The sequence below is a fragment of the Grampus griseus genome (genome assembly GCF_964374135.1).
Source record: "Grampus griseus genome assembly, chromosome: 3".
In the NCBI taxonomy this organism is placed as follows: domain Eukaryota; kingdom Metazoa; phylum Chordata; class Mammalia; order Artiodactyla; family Delphinidae; genus Grampus; species Grampus griseus.
In genome coordinates, this window is record NC_139019.1 from 129001332 (window position 1) to 129016260 (window position 14929).

Below are 14929 nucleotides of genomic sequence, written 5' to 3' on the forward strand. Positions count from 1 at the left end.
AGGCAAGGGCTCGGGGCGGAACTGAGCTTCGTGTGTTTATAAAATAGAAATAATAAAGAACCGCAGAACTTTAGAGGCATGGGGCGGGTGGGATGTCTTTGAGTCATGAAGTCACTGATGAGTAGATCTTTTAGGTAAGGAAACTGGATCAAGTCAGTGAGAAATGAAGAGACCCGGGCAGAGCTGGGGCCAGCGCTCCGGGCTCTCAGCTGCCAGTCCTTGGCTCTCCCCAACCTCAATCCACCAAACTGCTTCCCCTGCTCGTTCCCCCATTTCACCCCCAGGGGTCTGGCAGTTTCTCCAAGCTGTGGAGCTCAGACAGCAATGACTTTATGATCCCTGCTCAAACTCCTGCAGTGGGCCGCCAATTATACCTTAAAAAGAAACCCAGGGGATCACAACGCTTTATGTGATCCAGCCCTGGGCTGCCGACTGCATTTCCCGCCCTCTCTCTCACTCACTCACCGTGCTACAGTCACACCAGCCTTCTAACGTTTTCTGGAACATGCCAAACATCCTCCGACCTCTGAGCCAGAATGCTCTCCCCCAGATTTCCCCAGAGCTCACTCACACGGCTTCACTTCACTCAGGTCCCTGTGCTGACACCACCATCTCAGGGAGGCTCAAACGGATCGTGACTCCAGGGCGTGGCACTGCCCTCCCCTCCCCAACCTCCTTCCCCACTTCATCTTCCTTCAGAGGACTCACAGCTACAGCAGAGTGTGCTCTGCTGGACTGTGCTCTAGACGCTGTGCTACATATTTACTTTTCTTTAACTGAAGTACAGTTGATGTATAATACTCCATGTTACAGGTGTACAATACAGTGATTCACAACTTTTAAAGGTTATACTCCATTTATAGGTCTTATAAAATATTTGCTCTGTTCCCCGTGTTGTACAATATATCCTTGCAGCTTATTTTATACCTAACAGTTTGTTTGTTTATGGTCTATGTTTCCCACTAGAAAGTAAGCTTTGTAAGAGAAGGAAGTTGTTTCTCTCACTATTAGAAGAGTACACTGTAGGTTCTCAGATATGTTCGTTGAACGACAAGTGCGCAAGTGAGTGAAGACCTACAGAAGACCTCAGTTCTGGTCCCCTCTCTGCTACTAAATCAATGAATGACTCTGTGAAGACGATTCTCCCACTCTGGTCTCAATTTCTTTATCTGACAAATAAACATATAATTTCTACCTTATAAAGCCATAAAGTGAAATGCGGCCGTAGATCTGGAAGTATTGTACACTATGGAATATATTACAGAAATACAAGGTTTCCTTTCTAAATTGAAGGCTTCCTGAGTTTCAATGAACTTTACCAAATGGGGAGGAAAGTTTTTCCCAATAAAAAATGCTTTGCAGATATGAAAACTGATCAGGACTCACTGGCTAGAGAAGACCTCGGCTGCGGCCCAGGAAAGAGCACAGGGGGAGGGGTAATCAGCATGCAGCCTCTTCTAGACACGCTGGTGACACTGGGGAGCCCTCAGGCGCCTGCCCCCAACGGACTTCAGATTCCTCTCCTCTCACAAGGGTGGAGAGTGGTGATGGTAGAGGAAAAACCTCCCCCTTTTTTGTTTTTCATTCTATTGCATATCTGTGTCGTCACAGTAATCTCAGCCACCATTTACTGATCACGTGGATCATCGCACTGCTTTTTCTCCCCCGCCTCCTAACCTCCATTATTCGTACGAGAAAACATCAGGGAACTTGGTCCAAGGTAGTAACTCACAGCTGGGAGCAGCAGAGCCCAACCTTCAACCCAGGCATGGCTGGCTCCTGAGCAAGGGCTCTTAACCACTGTGCTAACTCTGTGCACAAACTAAGTGACAACAGAATTCAGAAGGGAGGGAGACACAACTGTCTCTCCATTAAGTCGGTTTCACCTTAAGTAGGAACTGGGTGGAAAAGGCTGTGATTCTGTAACATGGTTAAATGGATGGACCCAGGCAACATATTCTGACTTCTTTCCCTTCCTCTCCACCCAGGGTTTCATGGACATTGACTTAAACAAATTCAAGGAGAGTGGAGCAAACGTAACAGGTTTCCAGTTGGTGAACTACACAGACACCATCCCGGCCAGGATCATGCAGCAGTGGAAAAACAGTGATGCTCGGGACCACACCCGGGTGGACTGGAAGAGACCTAAGGTAAGAGGATGGGCGGCAGGCAGCAAAGGACCAACCTGGTCCCTGTGCCTGCCCTAGATTCCTAGATAGTGTTAGCCTTTCGATAAGGACAGACTTCCTAAGAGGAACAAGTTAAAAAGTGTATCCGTAAAGACTGAGGGTATGGACAATCCAGAATGACAATGGTTTTAACAAGCTAAATATTTTGATTTTCTTTCATATAAACAGAATTCAGGAGTCAGCAACCCAGGGCTTGTGTAATGGCTTCACAATCATCAAACACTGAGGCTTGTTCTATCTTCTTGTTCTGCTATCCTCAGCATATGGCTGCTACCTTATAGCCCCAAATGGCTGCAGAGGCTCCAACAATTACCTCACTATTCTACCCAGCAGGAAGGGAAAAGGAAACTAAAAACCCAAACTGCTTCCTATAAGAAGTCTTTCCAGAAGTCACACACAGATCTTCCCTTTACATGCTATTGGCCACATCTTAGAAACCCACCCCGGCTACCTACGGGGGAAGCTGGAAAATGATGTCTCTACTCTGGGCAGGACCACCATGTTGCACAGCTCCAGGGGGATGCATTTATTTCTTCATGGATTGAGCCGCCTAGATTTGTGCAGGGAGCTGGCCCTTTTTCTAATCAGCCACATACCTAGCTAAAAATCAAGGAAATTTAACTAAGCAATAACCAGCACATCTCCTTCTCAGAGAGTCTACTACCTATTATCACGCAGACTACCTGTCTCTCACTCCCCAGCAAGGCAGCTTTAAATCCTGCAGCCAACATCTATATTGTTTGCTATTTGATAATGGCTTAGAATAAGGATAGGGGATAATTTTTCTTTCCCACATGAAATCCAACAGTTCGGCAATGGCTGTGTGAAACACTGTGCTGAGAAGGATTCTGAGGCTAAATTTGTTTATCCAGGGCAAACTGTGGATCCTGGGCAACTTTCTCTTGCCACTTGTCAATTTCTCTTTGCGAATGGCAGGCCACTTAAGCGAGATGCTTCTCATCCCACTTTTGCTCAAACTGAGTTAGCAATTCAGAAATAAAAATTTATTTCAATATGAGCTTAAGCAAGAAAAATCACAAATGTGCTTTAAAGCAATGAGCAAACCACACAGCAGTTAATTCATTAATATGCGAAAAGCCCACCCAATTTCCAAAAGATTGGAGCTGATTATAAAAATAACAAAATATAAGGTATACACTTTTAAAATAGCAAGAGAATCAAAGTTAAGAACTGGAAAAATACATATACGTTCATTCTACAACTCTACTGTGAACTCAGAATGTGCCAGAGAACATGCTAGACATCGAGGACAAAGTAATGAGGACAGACATGAGTTCCAGCTCCAGGAAATGTTGTTCTGGATTGTTATCCCGCTTTTGTTTCAACATTTTCACCCGCTTTTAGGCGAGAGGGGGATAAAATTGAGGGTTAGCATGAAGAAGCACAAGGGGAAAGTTTGCAGAATGTAAACCTGCCACTTGAGTGAACCACATGTGGAAATAATTTAGAGTTGACCCTTCTTGGATTATTCTTTTACTGTCACCAGGGATGGTGGAGTAAACTGTTCCTCTTGGCCCCCAACTGATGACTATACCACAGAGAGCACCAAGTGGTTTTCCATGGACTGTATCAGACAGATACAGATGTGTTGTATTTAGTCTATGCATTCTTTTTCCAGTTGAACCAACATTTTCAAATGGCAAGATGGAACACAAAATTCTAAAGTTCTCTTCTAACATCGCAACCTGCAGTAATACTGAACTCACAATCCAGGAGGGCAATATTGGCTAGAGAGGTGGAGCGGCAGCCCCCATCTAAGAGGCAGGCACTTCCCGGCTCACGGCTGCTCCCCTTCTGCCCCCACTCCCCATCCCTGGCCGACTGCAGGCATCCTCACCACCGGGAAGCTCGTTCCCAGATACAGCTCCCACCTGCCTCCCTGTCAGCGAGCTCTGACACCTAACTGTCTCTGTTCCTCCCACTAGTACACCTCTGCGCTCACCTACGACGGGGTGAAGGTGATGGCTGAGGCTTTCCAGAGCCTGCGGAGGCAGAGAATCGATATCTCTCGCCGGGGGAATGCTGGGGACTGCCTGGCTAACCCAGCTGTGCCCTGGGGCCAGGGCATCGACATCCAGAGAGCTCTGCAGCAGGTGAGGCTGGCAATGGCTGCCCCATCTTATGGGAGCCTCACAGGGGATTTCAGCATCAGTTTCAGGTGGGACGTAGCTATTTAAAAGAAAAGGGAGAGCACGCCTAAGTTTGGACTGCCGCTGCATTGTGTCTGTGGCTCTTGGCGTACATGGAAGGTCACGCAGAAATTTGAAAAACGAAACAAAAAAACGCAATAGTATGGAATAGTCATTCCTGACAGCACAAAAGCTCTATTTTCTGCTTAGCGTTTATGTTAAAAAGGGGAAGCCAGTGATTCTGTATTTGACAAGGGGACGTGAGATATACAAGGATGAAACTGAAGCATTTTAGCAGTCTCTTGGAGACTCCCCCTCCTGCCCTGATTTTCTGGATTTCTTCATTACCTTTGCTTTCTGTGCACATGTCATGCTGGGACCCTGAAAATGTTTCTCAGGACTTCTGATTCTATTTTCTTGCTTCTCAGCATTGCAATCATCAATTTTGTTCGCGCTTAACAACAGGTAAAGAACGGGGATAGAAAATGGTCAGGCCCTTCCAGTCAGCTGGCTATGCAGAGGATTCTGAGGCTGAATCCAGACTCAACACGGGGGGAGTATAAATACTCAATTCGTGATACGTCTGCTGTGGAAGCAGGATGAGACAGATGTACACATGAGCCATGTACTTCACATTCCTGGTTTAGAAGTTTCTGGGGATTTGCCCAGTTTTATCACTCTCTGCACTCCTAGAAGTCTCTAGAAGTTTCTAGAAGCACCTCAAGCCCAGGCTGTGGTCCTCCAACTCCTGACGGATAGCACCACAGGATGCCTCTCGTGCCTCCTGAGAGAGGCTGTGTTTCCAAAGGGGACTGGGCAAAGAGGGCAGTGCTCACTGCAAAGGAATGTCCAAGTATCTGACACAGTGGCAAGCCAGCAACAGCAAGATATTTTGGTACAAATGCCTCTTGGGACCTGCCCTCCCCATCCAAGAGTTGCCTAGATAAGGCCAGCTCTACTTTCAAGACTCCATTCAACAGAAGATGAATTTGGACTCCCAGGGAAGGAGAGATGCGTTTCTGAATGACGCAGAAATGTAGAGCAAAATGTACAACTATTCCCATTTGTTTTCCAGCCACACGTGCACAGCTCTAACAATTTTCACAACCTGGAGAAAGAGACAAGACAGGAATATCACAGGCTGTTCTTCAGCTTGGATGAACTGCCTGCACATGGAATGTGGATTATACTTCTGTCCTTTGGAATGAAGTGAAGCAGCTGCCCTGTGACCACACGCGAATGGGTCCACCCGCAGCCCTTTCTGCCCTCCCCGTCTCTGCGCAGGGTGGCCCCGAATCGCTAGTCAGCAAGAGCAGACACCCACCAGCTTCAGAATGATCGCCAAAGGTGCCGTGCCCGCCTTCTGGCTTATTTAAAATGCTCTTCCAGACCCCACAGTCGAGACAGATTCTGTTTGCAGTGTGAAGCTAGTTTCAGAAGGTCCCACGGACTTGCCCTCAGCCTCACAACCCTTCTAGCTCCCTTGCCTCTCCCATCTTAAGGGCATTCCTGGAAGGATATCCTGATGCCATCGTGACAGTGATGAAGCCTGGAGACAACGTGGGTGGCAGGAAGGGCACTGAATCAGGAGAGCTGGGGTCCAGGTCCCGCTGGGCCCTTGAGTCTCTGGGTGACCTTGAAATACTCATTCATATCTCCTACACCCTTCCCTTTCCTCATCCACGACAATGAGGCGGTTAGAGAGACAATTCTTGGGTCTCAACTGGCTTAAGAACTCTAAGAACTCTAAGGATCTAATTTATTTTTTCTTATGCTCTAACCCATGTCTTTCTGGTTGTAACATGCTCAGGCTTCTGCTTCTGCCTTCAGTGGGGTTGAGAGGAGGCAGCTGCCTTAGCCAAAAAAATAATAATCTCTATACTGTCTTGAGTCAAGACATGTGTGTGCCAGTCAGCTGCTCCTGAGAGCCTACTACGTGCTGTGGTCTGGGACCAAGCTCTGGGGACAACGAGAAGTCAAGACCTGCCCTCAAGAAACTCCCTTCAGTCTCTGTTGGGTGTGGACGTAGGGCAGGGAGAACTAGGCACAAAACAGACACAAAAATAAAACCAACATTCTGATCTAAAAATCAACTGTTCAAACTGATTACTTTCAAATCTTTGTTAATCACCTAGAATCACAAACATGTATTGCTGAAAGAGACCTGAAAAATTACGACTCCCATTTTCCCTTACATTATAGATGAAGCAGCTGACCTAGAGTAGGCAGTGACTCAGCCGGGGTCACACAGCAGCTTAGCAGCACAGGCTGGACCAGACACCCATCCAGGGTTCTTCTTCCTGTCCCACAACTGTCCTGTGGCCCCAGGGGCCTTTGCTTGTACGCACTGAGCTCCAGGGCCTTACACACACAGTCATGGCCACTGTCCAACCATCTCACCCTCAAGACCCATCTCTTGAAAAAGCCATGCCCCTAGGAAGGAGCAGTGTGCACCTACAGTAGATTGGGTAAATCCCAATGACATTTGGTCCTTGGAATCCAAGGATGGGGGCTCGAGTCTCTTCTGCCCTGCCCACTGGCCTTCAGGTCCCACATGGGGAGGGACCTGTGGGTCAGCTTGTGGTAGAGCTGGGATGTCTGTGAGTTAGGCCAAGAGGAATTAGCACATTATTCTAAAAATAATGGTAATACCAGCTATGATATGTCCAGGGCTCACTATGTACAAGGTTCTGAACGTATTTTACATGTTTGATCTCACTGAATCCTCAATATAACCCTCTGAGGTAGCTGGTTTTATTAACTGCGCTTTATAAATGCAGAAACTGAGCTACAGAGATTTTTTTAATTTCCCAAAATTATACAGTTAGTGATAAAAGTGGGACTCCAACCCCCATCTCCTTGCTACCTCACCCTGTCTCCATAACTGCTCTGCTCTGAAGCCTTGAAGGCCCAGCCCAGCAGGTGAGACACAAGCCATGGGCCAGCCAGCACCAGCACATGGCCTTGGGTAATATCTACATGCCCCCGCTCCCCCACACCCCACTATAGTTTCCCCGGTGGCAGAGTGAAGACAACCAGCCTGCCTGCTCCCTGCCTGACATCCAAGGAGCCATTCAGAATATTAATGAGCCCACATCCTGGAATTCCTCAGCGCTCCAGGAAGGAAGAGGCATGAGGGCGCCCAAAAGTTGGCTTCTCGCTGGCAGAAAAGATCCAGTTCCCCAAGTCAGGCTGATAGCATTTGGGGGGTCATAGGCCCTTTGAGGATATGATGGGAAACAAAGCTTTGTACTCTTATTTCCAGAAAATGCATACACATATATTTTTGCACGACCAGGAGTCAGGTGGACCACAGACACTCTGAGAAGCCCAGCTAAGGACCTCAGGCGAAGAATCGCTGCCCTAAATAAGGATCAGCCCTCTTGCCTTTGTGTTTGCAATCTGTCAGTCAATGACCACGCACACTGGAAGTGAAGGTGTACGTGGCACATTGCTAGATGAGGTTGGGGCAAGCTGGGCAATAGGGGTGTAAGACACAGTCCATACCTTTCAGGACTCAAGACCCAGTGTAGAAGGAAAGACAAGCTCCTGAGAAATAATAGCCACAAAGGTATAGATTAAGGGCTAAATAACACAGCCAGGCTCGTGGTGCTATGGACTGTCAGAAAAGAATGCCATGACTGAGGAATCTGGACATTACCAGGCTTCCCGTAGGAACAAAACTGGGGCTTTCAATACGGTGACCATATAATTTATCATCCAGACTTAAGAGTGAATGGGAGAGCTATTACCAATTATCCCAGAACAAGACATGTAAACTGAAACGATCCCAAGCTAACTGGGATGGGTGGTCATTCATGCCTTAAAGGAAGGGTGAATTTGAACAAAGAGTGATTTGGGTTTTGGAGGGTCTGGGTGAGGGAGTAAATGATACCCAGCAGAAGGCTAGAGTGAGGGTACAAGTGAGGACTTGTGGGCATCGTGCTTGGCTGTTAGCGCGTAGGAAGAGAAGAGCTGGGTTCACACCATGACTCCACCAGGCGCTATCTGGGGGATCCTGGATTAATTGCTCCATTTTTCTGGCATTAATTTCCTCATCTCTTAAATGGACATAATCCTCTTAGCACTGCCTCCCTCACTGGCTTGTCACAAGGCTCAAAAATATATTTTTCAAAAAAGGGATAATACACAAGCTTCTTTGAACCTCAGGGCAACTGCATGAGATAGAGCAGGATTCTTCTTCCCATTGTTCAGGTGGGCAGGTGGAAGCTCAGAGGGGTCCTGAGACTTAACTTGGCTAGTATAACCAGAATGCGGTCTACTGGGATCTAGCCCACAGGCTCTGACTTCCCACACCCAGTGAGCATGCAGGAGGAGAGGCCAAGAGAACAGATCCACCTCACGGCAGCCACGAAAAGGCTGAAGAAGCCTCGGGCCCAGAGCATCTCCGCTGCCCGCCCCCCCGCCCCCCGCCCCGGGGATGGGGTTGGAGGAGTCATCAGGGTCGATGGCTCAAGTAGTAGAAACACTAACCAGCAAACGGCGGGCACCAAGCAAGAAAGAAAATCTATGCTTCAGCGTCTCATGGGTGGCAGACTCTGGGCTGGCAACCAATGCCATTCACAGGAAATGCAAGGTGAATTCTCCACCTTTCACGGGGGGAGTCAGCAGGTGCCGGGACAGTGCTGGGAGGTCCAGGAGGCAGGAGCTAAGGGGGAGCTCCAGGTTTCCCTCAGTCTGATCCCTGTCACCCCAGCGTGGGGGTAGGGGGTGGGAGTGGGGAATGAGGGCTCAGGGGCTCAGTCCTGATGGATAGGATGGCAGTTTCCAGATGTGCCCATAGCATATATTTCTGAGAAGCTTATTCCTCTGACTATGAGTCCAGACTGCCCTCATACATGGTTTGGGGCTAGTCCATTCTCTTGACCTCTCCTTGCTCTGCCATCATGGAACAGTAATTCTGGCACGTCTTCTTTCCCACTCTAATTTATCTCAGGATGTGTAAGTCTTGGCTTCTCCAACTAGACGGTCAGAGCCTTCAGCTGCTCCGGGCCTCTCCTGATGTACTGTGAATCCTGAACCCAAGTGCCGTAGCTCTGAGTCTCAGTAATCCTATCTATAACATCAGCAAAATAACCTCTGCTTTTGCTACTCACTGGGTCTCTGGGAACATCGAATAAGCAGCATCTTGTGAAAACATTGTGGCAACACAAGGGGCCCTCGGGTCACAAAACTTTCCTGCTGCTGATTTTTTTGGAAACTGAGAAAGACATGTAAAAATGACAGTGAAAAGACCCTCGTTTCTGCTGAAAGAATCCCCTGCCGTGAGACCACAGCGTATCAGACCCAAGGCTTCCATGTTAAATCTTCTTCTTTGCCACACTGCGTACCCACTGTACACAGCACAGTAGTAGTAGTAATCATTACCTGCAACATCATCATCACCATCACCATCACTTAGATAACAGACACTATTCATTGAACATTTATGTCCCAGACAATATGCTAAGCACTTCAGTTCTTTGAGGAGGAAACCAACAACAGATAGGCACAGTGACTTGTACATGGCCACATAGTTAGGAATTAACAGAGTGCAGCCTGGGGAAGGCCCAACTGGAATAGAGGAGAGCAGTAGTAGGCCTGGAGAACACATGCTCTATACATCTCTGTGTCACCCCTCAGAGCCTAGGACAGTAGCACTGTCCTCTGTTTGAGAGGCCACTTGGTATATTAAGTGAAGAAACCAGAATATGTCAGAAGCTCTGGATGTCAGGCCTGCCTTGGACACTTGTAAGTCCTAAGTCTTGAGCAAATCACTTTACCTTCCAGAGTTTAGGATCTTCTGAAAGTGAAGATCCTAATCTCTCTCTAACTGACCTATATCAGGGGGCTGCTATGAATGGAGATGAAGTAATATATGTGAAAATGCTTCATAAACACTTGTAAAATGCTGGTAGTATTAATAACACAATTTGTAATAATAAAAATAATAGCTGGCCTTTGTTGAATACTCACCATGGGGCAAGCATTGATCAAAAAATATCTCATTTAATCTGTAAACCAACCTTAAGACATAATTAAACCTAATGGGTCTCATAAAACAAATGAGGAAACTGAGTCGTAGAGACATTATGCAATTTGCTGTATGAATATGACATAATGATAATTAGTATGACACTTGATACCAGCACCAAAAATAGATGCCCATTTGAGTCATTAATGACACTTCTTTCTGTTTCTGCAAACCATCTGCACATCTATCCCAGTCTGTTTTTCCAAATGAGTCACATAAGTTGGTACACAGCAATGAATGGGAAGCTAAAGATGGGCAAGAGACGACCAAGGTGAGAAGGTGAAGCTTCTGATGGATTTGAATTGCTCTCTTCTTATTCTTTGTAGCAGAATTGGTACTTTGCTTCCTCCTTGAAAAGCAAAACCAGCCCAGACTTTTCCAGAGCAAGAATTTCTCCAGATTTCATCTCAGAGAGTGAAGAGCTTGTTATATAATTTGTTCAGTGCTGTGGGCCTGCTGTAACCTCCCCACTGAGACTTCAAACCAGGAGGTGATGGGAGAGTCAGCCTGAGAGGAGACATATACACACACACATTTTCTTTCTTTCTTTCCTTCTTCCTTCCTTCCTTCCTTCCTTCTTTCTTTCTTTCCTTCCTTCCTTTCTTCTTTCTCTCTTTCTCCCTCCCACTCCCACATCTCAAATACACACACACACCAGCTATTCTTGTATTCTGAAGGCAGAGGGACTGGTCATTCACTGTCAGAAAATGGTAACACCCTGTGAGGCTTCCTTTTAAGCTGCCTGAGGAAGGGGGAAATAAATGATGCTGGGTTAAAGGGCCGGGTTCATATTGGTTACAGGCACAGGCTCATGTCACTGGCCTTAGGCCAGACTGATCTGAGGACACATGGTGGACCATCATTGGAGAATGTGATTTCTTATACTCAAGCTGATGGTACACAGCTAGACTCATCCCCAGTTCGAGGGTGGATACATTTTATTGGTCACCTCCAGAGCAGCAGGCTTGGTTCCAAAAGCCTTGGATTCCCCATGCTGACTACTTGGCCTTTAAAGTGAACTTGGAGATAGGAAGCCATGGAAGTTTAATCTGTCTCGTTTGTGGAGAAGTTCCACGCAGCCTATTTGGGGGCTTCCAATACGCATCTTGATTCCACCAGCTGAGACCTGTTGAAAGGCTCTGGTCTTACAAAGAATCTCCTCGGGTGCTTTAAAGTTTGCACAGCACTTTCACATTTGCTGTGTCATTTAAGGTAGATGGGGCAGGAAGTTTGAGACTTAGAGAGGCAAATTGCCCAAAGTCACTTGGCTGTTCAAAGGAAAGCTGGGGTAAAATCCAGGTCTCCCAATTCTAGGTCTTTAGGCTCCCAAGTACTGTAATCCCTGGACTCACAAAGGAACTGAGAAGCCATATTGAGGCACAGCCCAAGGCATCACAAGGCCAGCTCCTGGTCCTGGGTCTTCTCCTGACTCACCAGGGATGGCACACCAGTCTCTTCCTTTGCAGGTCTCCTTCACTTTCTACATCTGAAGGTGTGCACCTGAGGAGCGGTCTTTCTCACAGTGGTAGTCCTGATGGGGGTGTTTGACTGAGGATGGCACAGAGATTTCCTATTAGGATCTACTCTGATCCACTGTTACTGTTTGCCTAAAGCAATGGGTGAAAAAGTTTTCAGAATGAATTTCAGTCTAGTAGGCAAGAGCACTGTACTCTAACAGTGATGACTGCTACAGGCAAAGGAGTAGAGAGGTGTTTAGTACTGATGCTACTCCAAGACCTCATCCCATGTAACTTCCTCAGGTTCTGGACTTTCACTTCAGCAGAAAAAGCAAACCAATGAACAAACATGAAGCGCAACTTCAGGGTTCACTGGTCACCACCTGGCTTTCTTTTCCAGGTGCGGTTTGAAGGCTTGACAGGAAACGTGCAATTTAATGAGAAAGGACGCCGGACCAACTACACCCTCCATGTGATCGAAATGAAGCACGACGGCATCCGAAAGGTAAGGGTCCCTTTGCTTCACTTCCTCAGGGAGGAGAGGGCTGAGCAGAGGCTCAGGCCAGAGCTGAGGGCCTTGCAAGCCCACTTTCCTGGACTGGATCTCTTAGAAGAGATGCAGGCAATGAGGATTCTAGCCTCAGCTCTGCCACTAACCAGCTGGGACTTCGGGCAAGTCAGTTCCTTCCTCTGAGAATCGAGGAGATTAAATGGAGATTAAAAAAATCTCTAGCTTTGTCTTGGGGTGCTTGTGAAGATCCAAGGGATGGGAAATTACTGTGAAAGTATAAACTAATAGATGTGTATAAAATGCCCCTGCTGCTCCTATAGGATTCCAAAGTAAGAACTTGAGAATGATGATTTATTGAGGAAGTGAACCATCTTCTCCTGATCCACACTTGGTCGTATCCCCTCTACTTGCCACATAGAAGTATAAGTGAAACTTAGTTTGTGTATATGTATGTAATGTATAATATGTATGCATATTAAACATTTTGGAACAACATTCAAATCCTTGGAGAAAACATTCAGAATTCTACCACACTCTGTGTGCTCTGGCCTCTGCCAATTTCTCTGACCTTGACCCTTGACACTCACTTCCTTCCTCCTTCCACTCCAGTCATTCTGATCAACTTTCACTTCCAGGAATACACTATGTTCTTTCTCACCTCCCAGCCTTCAAACGTGTTCCCTCTGCCTAGGACTCCCCCTACCCCATCCCCTTCTTTTGCCTGGCCAATTCCTCCTCAGCCTTCAACACTCAGAGAAAATGCTACTCCTTCCCTAGGCTCCCTTGCTGTGACTCATGGCAGCCTCTACTGTACCGTCCATGGCCTTCATCACATTCCTAGCTCCTTGGGGTGGCACAGCGTAACGGGTAAGAGGCATTGCACACATGGTATAAAGCTACTAGGGTGTCATGGATCAGAGTATTAGCTCTGGAATCCTGGGCCTCAATCCTGGCATCACCACTTACCAGCCTGTGATTCTGGACAAATAAATCAGGTTCTTTGTGCCTTAAGTGGGGGGCACCATAACAATGCCAATCTCATAGGCTCACTGAGAGGATTAAATGATCTAACGGGTGCAGAAGTTCTGAGGGCTGTGCCTGGCACATTGAAGACTGGGTCTTCATCTCTCAAACTTGATGCTCTCTAGGCCTGTGCTGTCAAATACAGTTGCCACTAGCCATGGATGGCCATTTAACTTTCATTCTAAATAATTTAAAAGCCCCTCAGTTGCACTCGCCACATGTCAAGTGCTCAGTAGCCACAGGTGGCTAGTGGCTGCCATACTAGACAGCACAGATGTACTCAACAGATCATTTCCAGCATCCCAGCAAGTTCTACAGAACAGCTCCGCTCATGCTTTCTATTCCCAACCTGTGGAGGTCCATGATGCTCTGGGTGGTTTGGTGAGATACACTGGCAGAACGGTTATAAGCTCAGGCTTTGGAGACAGACACGACCCGAATTAAGTGTCTGCCTTACTCTTTACTAGGCACGTGACCTTGAACAACTCAGCCTCCTTGGACCTCAGTTACATCATCTCCAAATGGGGAATAATGCCCTTTACCTCACAGGGTCGCCATCAGCACTGAGTGAAACAATGTCTGCTACCCACTTGCCTGTATCAAGGGATTCCCAAAAGTGGCCCCTGGAACGGAGTGGACATTCAGCCCATGTTTTGTTTGTTTGTTTCAACTGCCTTCTTTAGGCCACAGGGATTTTTATGTCAGCCTTGATTTTGAGTGAGTCAGGCTGTGCAAGCCCATGGAATGGATAAATCAGCAAACAGAAATTACAGAGTAACCTTAAAATCCACAAGCAAATCGTTGTGCTTTATTTTTCAGATCCTGGGGCTGTTTTTCAACTTACTTTCCAATGACTAAATCCTTTCCTAGAATGTGGGCTTAAGCATCCTTTGTTTACGGGGGAATCTGACTTGAGGACAAGGAATTCCTCCACACCTGCGGCTTCAGGCCTTTTACTCAGTCAGCCTCCTAACAAAGTAATTTCTCAGATTCACGGTGACCTCGTTGTGCTGGTTTCAGTGAGCAGTGCCTGGCCTTACCTGATGTAGGTAATAGAGGGGCTTCTGCTGCTTGACCGGGGGCCTCGAGGACTCTCCCCTGATCTTTAAGCACATATCACGGCCACCGATCTGCCAACACACCCTCTAGCTATCTGGGTCCATTCTGACATCCTACTGAAATGTGTGTGCTCTACACATCCATCCATCCAATGCTTAGGATCTTCAAATGCCAGGATGGGCACTGGCTCCACTCAAGCTAAATCCTTGGGAAATCCCATTCAGAGACTCCACTTCACCGTGGGGTGCTGATTTAGGGACCGCTATCCAAATAAAATACCTTGTCAAATTCAAGTAGGATCACAAATTCTGGTAACAGGCTGCCAAGAGAGAAGTGTAGGAAAATTCTCGAAGGTCTTTCGTGAAGGGACCATCATTGTTGATTTAACCATCTCTGCCCATCACTACTGGTCCTGTAGCTAATTTTGGACTTGAAATAGCCAAGTCTCACTTCAGCTTGATATGTATCCCCCTGCCAGGCCCCAAGTTTGTCATCCCCAGTTCTGA

The 14929-nt window shown here is 47.1% G+C and overlaps 1 protein-coding gene across 4 annotated transcripts in view; it reads left to right on the forward strand.

Annotated features, from left to right (window-relative positions):
• The window catches only part of GRIA1 (glutamate ionotropic receptor AMPA type subunit 1), a gene marked incomplete at both ends in the record, with an annotated part of 312323 nt that overhangs the window by 195843 nt on the left and 101551 nt on the right, over window positions 1–14929 (forward strand). For 3 of the 4 annotated variants that reach the window (XM_082649856.1, XM_082649855.1, XM_082649858.1), the window contains 3 exons: window positions 1989–2150; window positions 4136–4303; window positions 12231–12335. In XM_082649856.1, coding sequence (XP_082505982.1) covers window positions 1989–2150; window positions 4136–4303; window positions 12231–12335 — 435 coding nt within the window. The remainder of the gene's footprint in view (window positions 1–1988; window positions 2151–4135; window positions 4304–12230; window positions 12336–14929) is intronic. The other variant, XM_082649857.1, reaches the window with a different exon arrangement.